The sequence below is a fragment of the Penicillium canescens genome (assembly GCF_028828765.1).
Source record: "Penicillium canescens strain IBT 15451 chromosome Unknown utg000015l_segment0_segment0, whole genome shotgun sequence".
Lineage (NCBI taxonomy): Eukaryota > Fungi > Ascomycota > Eurotiomycetes > Eurotiales > Aspergillaceae > Penicillium > Penicillium canescens.
Window position 1 is genome coordinate 215,828 of NW_026703977.1, and position 6,563 is coordinate 222,390.

General features: G+C 50.6%; 1 protein-coding gene across 1 annotated transcript; it reads right to left on the minus strand.

Moving 5' to 3' along the window:
- Positions 1-1,727: 1,727 nt before the first annotated feature.
- On the minus strand, positions 1,728-3,191 carry N7446_014193 (uncharacterized protein; the record flags this gene model as incomplete). The annotated part of the gene is made up of 4 exons (XM_058522932.1): positions 1,728-2,141; positions 2,199-2,263; positions 2,338-2,577; positions 2,633-3,191. 4 exons carry the CDS (start codon positions 3,189-3,191, stop codon positions 1,728-1,730), a joined length of 1,278 nt encoding a protein of 425 aa, XP_058364770.1.
- Between the last annotated feature and the right edge of the window lie 3,372 nt (positions 3,192-6,563).

The window sequence follows — 6,563 nt, forward strand, 5'->3', positions numbered from 1 at the left end:
CCATTTACTACACGACTTGGTGTATGAGTTAATACTAACGTAACGGATAGATGTTTCTCCTCGATCTTCCCGTTGAAATGCTTCTTTGCATAGCGGAGAGCCTGGATCAAGCCAGAGATTTGTTTGCGCTGGCTTGTCTCAATCATGCAGCGAATGACCTTTTCCTCAACTATCTGTACACGTTCAACGTCCGACACCAACGCAGCTCTGCCTTATTTTGGGGAGTTCGCCGAGGCAAATCGAAATTTGTAAAGGGAGTAGTTTTATTGGGGTTGCCTCACAATGCCCGTAGCCTCACGTGATATCTACACCGACACTACTGAGGGCCTCTTCCTCCTACAACTGCCTCACGAGAGTCAGTTCCTTACCTCTGCGGGTAGCTCGTCATCTCTCACGCAGTCAAGTCTTGATTTTGTCCCTCCCGCCTTCCCTCTGTATATAGAATTCACTACAATACAGACATATTGCCTCCCCACAAGGGAGCGCGAACGGGCCCTATCTGACGCTACGGTCTACGACCGCAGCGACAGGTGACCCGTTATGGCCAAACTACACTCTTCTTGCTCCTCTTGACTGCGTGAGGTCACCAATATTGTCGTGTTAAAATATGGTAAAAGTGACAAATCAGTTTGACGATAATCAACGTTTCTAATTAATCCCTGAACGAATGATATAAGTATCATTATATGTCTTGCTGGCGCAGTCGAACGTAGTAAGACTGAACCGTTGAAAGTATACAGCTTGATGATGATGATGATGATGATATTTCTTATACCTAATGGAGCCTGCCTAAGCGTGCGGTAAGCTATGTAGGTCGGTGCACCCGGACTGGCACCACAAGAAACCTTCTTTAACGCCGAATTCCCAATAGAAATGACCGGACGGTCTGTCCTAGTGCTTTAAAGCGACCGAGTGACCAATTGTTCAGTATGTTGTATTTTTGTTCAATGCAATCCAGGGCGCCCCCGGAACTCAGATCGTACTTTGTTGAGCTTTGCAGAACTGTTACACCTTTTCTCAATCTAGCTACCACAGAGGGGACATCCTTCTTTCCTAGCGGCCCGAGTTAAACGGCTAGTACTTCGGAAGGTAAGCTGAAAGGCTAGACCGGTGACAGTTTTCCCCACCCGCCTTTTATTGCGTACCGCAGTAGCTACCCCTACCCCGGGTCTACCATCCAGGTCCTAGCCAAGTCAACCAAGGCGTAGGCTTTCTTCGGTAGGTGCCTCTAGGGTAAAAGTTGTGAAAGTGACAGGATTCGAACCCGCAGTCCCTACGTTCCGTGCTAGGACCCCAGCTAGCATTTTCGCGTAAGACCTAACCAGTGACGCACTACTGTTTACGCCACACCCCCCCCCCCCCCCCACAAATGAAGTTACATGTGGTGAAAATTGCGGAGAAATTCTCCCTGATGGTTGGTTGTCATGCGGCGTGTCTGTTTGTTGCACGTGCATTGCACTGGACTCAGTACCATGGATAAGCGTTTGGCCCAGCTCTTCAAGTGTGGTATCGCCGTCAGAGTGATGCCGAATAGGAGATTGGATAGGTTCTGATGTCCGAGGGGATCCTAAGGGAGAGCCTCGCGGCAAGTAGGAATCAACCGTCCCTGATGTTGTGGCGAGGACATTGATTGTATTATCATTCCTTGGCTGACTCTCGGGCACCAGATCTGAGAACACCGGATGGGTTTTAGGCGGGTCTCCAGCCTGAGGGCTCCCTTGAACTCGCTATTCATTTTGACTTGTACCCGACGGAACTTCATGCCCTTGAGATGAGTACCGGCAGCTTGACGTTTGATTTGCAGCATCCTCTTCAGGTACTGCATGGGGGCCGCTGGATTCTGATTCAGGGTCAACCGGTTGAACATCATAAAGGGCGTAAAGGCTTCCATCCTCGCAGTCGTCAGAATTCAGGTAGGGTAGCAGGTTTGGGGCTAGACGTAACGCGTGAACCTCGATGTTCGACCTCGAGATCAATTGTTGGGTCAAGTCCACTTCAAAGGGTTGAGAAAGCGGTGAGGAGGAGCGAGGTGTCAAAGATACAGGTTCTTTGCGCGAAGTCCTCTTATTGCGCTTCCGGAAAGGACTCTTCCCTGTTAAGAAATACACTCTTGCCTCAATAGCATGGAAAGTCCGTTTTTGCTAGAATGTTTGGTGGAAATTTTGGGCGATCTCTTCCTGTGACAGGTTCTTCCTTACTTGGTCTTCGAACCATATAGGAAGCCGCTTCAATACTTCTGGAGGCCAAGCCCTGTTTTTAGCGACTGATACATTCCAATGGTTACATTTCTTCAATTTCTTCAATTTTAATGCCACGTTTCTCATGTGCATTACTTACAGTTCCGTGTTCCAGCACCCTGTATTGAACCACTGGCTTGCAAGTCAGTTCCTTGAGTCTCGATAGCATTCTCATCGAGTGAACTCGCTTCAACCTGCGTTGGCGTCAAGTGTGCTGGCTCTTCGGCTGATTCCAGGGGAAAGGGAGAGCCCGCCGATCTCTGGTTTGGCTCCGGGCGGCGGCGGAGATCTCGATGTCTTCTCAGTATCTCTTCAAGCACAGTGTTATTGACTTTGATCACTGCGGGTGATGTAAGCGAGTGAATAGAATTAGGATAATGCTCGGGTTGGCTTACCTTCCGACGCTAGATGGTTCTCGAGTGATGTCATTTCGGCTGCCAGCGCCAAGGTGCTTAGTTCTGTCTGCACGTCCTTTTCGTAGGACCAAGGTTGGACAAGCTTCCGGGGTAATCCTGAAAGGATCATGTTGTGTTGGAAAGCAGACAACTGGACAATCACGCCCCAGTCCAGCATATGGAAATGGTAATTTCCATTCCCTTTATATTCGGCCTGATAATTCTTTTCCTTGACAACGTCCAACCAATTGATATTGGCACTGGCTTCGTCGTTCTGTAGCAGAAGCACACGCGGTTTTGGTGTCTCAAACATCCCTTCGATTTTCTTCACTGGGACGTCGCTTATAAGGGGAACACTCAGAAATGCAGCAAAGCTCTCTCGCTCGGCCAGTGCCGTGAAATGTGACCGCGAGCGCTGAAGTACCGAAGACAGCTTGTCATGAAAAGGCTTGAAATGCTCATAATACACGAGTCTCATTTTTGGTAGACTGTTCAGCAACCAGTCATTTTCTCTGACGTTATGGCCAGTGCCTTCAACAGTGGCAGCGTTGGAGTCCATCTCGAACGTTAATCGATTTGAAGAAAAATTAGCTAGAAACCGGTGGGTACGTAAGATAAGAATAAATACCAACGACCGCCGTTTATTCGAGGACAAACATGGCAATGTGACACCAGTTTATGAAAAGGAGACTGCGAGGTTCAAGGTGCTAAGCAGAGGTCCCGACAGCGCTACTTATAAGTCTGTTCGTTGACATCACGTGTGTTGACCCCGAGATAGCTTTCCATTCGCCCGCTGGAATGTGTATGACCATCATATTGATTTGGATTTTTCTTTCCGCTCTGCGGATCGCGTTCAAGCTACAGTGACTGGTACTTCATATTCCTGTGTTCTAACATGATGCTCTGGCCGGAGTAAAGTATACAGTTTGAGGGAAGCACGAATCCCGGATCTGACCTCTTTGAAGCGGAGTACAATACTCGTACTGCTTCCAAACCGTTATCAAAGTATAAATTTTAATGCGGGTGGTTTTTTTCCGTGATCTTGCCCTGAAACGAAGGAACGTAGTGAAAGGGTTTACAACCCTGCGCGAGCTGCCCGCCAACCTTTGCTGGCCTCTCACTGCCCTGAAACGAAGGAACGTAGTGAATGCCCTGAAACGAAGGAACGTAGTGAAAGGGTTTACAACCCTGCGCGAGCTGCCCGCCAACCTTTGCTGGCCTCTCACTGCCAAACTCTTCGTTTTTTTCGTTGCTAATTGGTGCTTTCTCGTGCCAAGGAATGCTCCTATTGACTGCCAATACGCTCCTTCTCGTTTGCTGCTGCGACTCTCCAGGCTCTCCTCCGATTGCTGCTCTGTCTCTCCGCGCTCTCTTCTGATTGCTGCTCACCTACTTTCCTTTCCTTCCTCCTTAGGCTTCGTGCTTCCCGAATTCGTATTCGGCCTCTGTTGCTTTTTCTCCGTGTCTAGGGATCCCGGTGTTCCCGCTCGTCTTGGAGTCGGTGTTCCGGCCTTCTCGCCTTTCTATTATGATTCCACGCTTATTTGTCCTGAGCATCCTGCAGATAGTACTATTATGCACTCATGTGCACGGTGACGTGTTCGACTTCTACTATATGAATGATCAACACGGATCTTTCTCGCTGGCCCGAACTTTTTCCTGTCGCTCCTCTCCCAGTGCGCCTTGGAACGGATGCCGTTTGCTGGTTTCAAGTCATCTCTTCTCTAATGACATCTCCTCCTGCGCAACGTTCTTTCTGCTCTGGTTGCGCCAGACCATGGCGCTCTACACAGTTTCGGTCCTGCGACAATTGCCGCAGGAGGGCTTCTCAACGGGCGGTCAGAGCTCGACAGCTTTCAGCTACTGTAGGCACGAGTAATATTTTAACTGGGCCACCTCCGCCTCTAACTTCCCCTACTGTTCCTGCCTTTTCGACGCTACATTTTTCGTGCTCTACATGTGCACGCCCCTGCCGGTCGTTGTATCATAGGACGTGTAATCGCTGCCGCCAGGCAGCTACACGGAGGACGGTAGCATCGTACCAGGTACTGGGAGTGGTCCGTCCTTCTTATCTGCTGCATTGTTGACCCTGTTCAGCACACACTGCAGCCCGTTCGAGACCCTGGAACGTTTTTGCCTGCAGGAGGTTCTACTCTAAGGCCTCTGGCCCCAGTTCCACACACGCCACATCCTGTTCGTGATCCTAGAGCATCCTTGCCCGCAAGGGCATCTCCTTTGAGGCCTCTAGCACCAGCTCTCCGCATACCAAGTCCTGTTAATGACAATTCTGTACATGATACTGTAGCATACTTGCCAGAAAGGAGATCCCGTTTGCGGCCTCTGGCACCAGTTCCGCAAGCGCCGTTGGCTCCGCCTCCATCGTTCGATATTCTAAACGCTGCGCTTCGGCCCGTCCCTGTGCCATTATATTCGAGAACCGGGCCGGGACCCCAGAGAGTGCTACTTCCTGCAGGTCCTTTGCCGGTGTCCTCCCCACAGTCGCCACGGATCTCACAGGCATCTCCCATCAATATAGAGACAAGATGCTATCCGAATCCTTTACAGGCCACGGTCAACAGGGAGAGAACGGTAGATTTGGAGAGGTCGCTGGCCAATTTAAATCGAGCGGTAGGTTTCCTGCGTGCTGAGCTAGAGGCTCGTGCCGTCGCCTCCGATGCTTTTCCCCCGGATATCTCCTGTTCGCATATACGAGCATCCATAGCCAGATACGAGGATGAGATTTCTGCGGCTGCGAAGAGATGCGTCTGTTGTTCGTGCGGGGGAACTTGTCTCCGACACAGATATCTACCGCGCACATAATGAGGATCCTTTGCTGCTGTCACTGTTGGGGAGTCTTGATCCCTGCGGCCGACATGGTAACACTTGGAATCTGTGCTCGTCGTGCCATGCTTCGCTCAATCGAAATATGATCCCCAAGTTCTCTGCGAAGAACCTTGTGAATGTGACTCGGTGCCAGGACTATCCGTCTGCTCTGGAAGGCCTCACTCTGACAGAAGAATGTCTCATTGCAAAGTGCCATCCTCTCGGTGTCGTTTTGAAACTGCGACCAGGTGGCCGCTCCTCGCCAATCAACTACCGTGCTCTCCGTGGCCATTTCATTGTCATCCCACAGGACCCAGAACCACTTCTCGAGATCCTACCGAGCCCGGAGTTGACATTACATAGTCTGATCAAGGTGTTCTGGTTGGGTCGTCGACCTCCCGTAGATTCGGACCTGATTCAATTCCTACTCGTGCGGAAGGCGAAGGTTCTGGCAGCCTTGGAGTACCTTGTCCAACATAACCACCTCTACCGTAACACCATAATTAACCGTCCCATGATCGATGACTGGGGCGATGACTTTATCCCGCCGGACCTGCGGGATACCATCATCTATCTCGACGAGCCGGATCACCACGAGCGCGAAGGTTACACGGTAAATCTACAGACAGGGAACTACGAGAACGATCTTCAGGCTGCCCAGGATAGTGCATTCGACGCGAGTGGCGGTAGCCCTTTCAATACCGGCTCTGTCGCCACGGACATAAACGGAGAACGTCAAGACCTGGATCGCCGCGTTTTGGACGCATTGTTCACCGTCCTTACGAACCAACCGGCCCCGTCGAGTGAGAGTACCTCAGCCAGAGAACGTGCAAGAGGCACACGGCCCCTTGGTCATCGAAAGATACCATTAATTTCTTACACAATCCGTGGCCAAACCACCCTGGTAAATCACTGGACGGACCCTCGTTACTTTACTGCCGCGTTTCCAACCTTGTTTCCGAGAGGCATTGGGGGCCATCTCGATGAACGAACTGTCCCGGTGTCAATTGGAGCGTTTGCCGAGTGGGCTTTGCGTCACCACAGTAGAAGGTGCGTGGCTTTCTTTGGAAAAAAAAAAAAAAAAAAAAAAATTCTATAGATACTGATC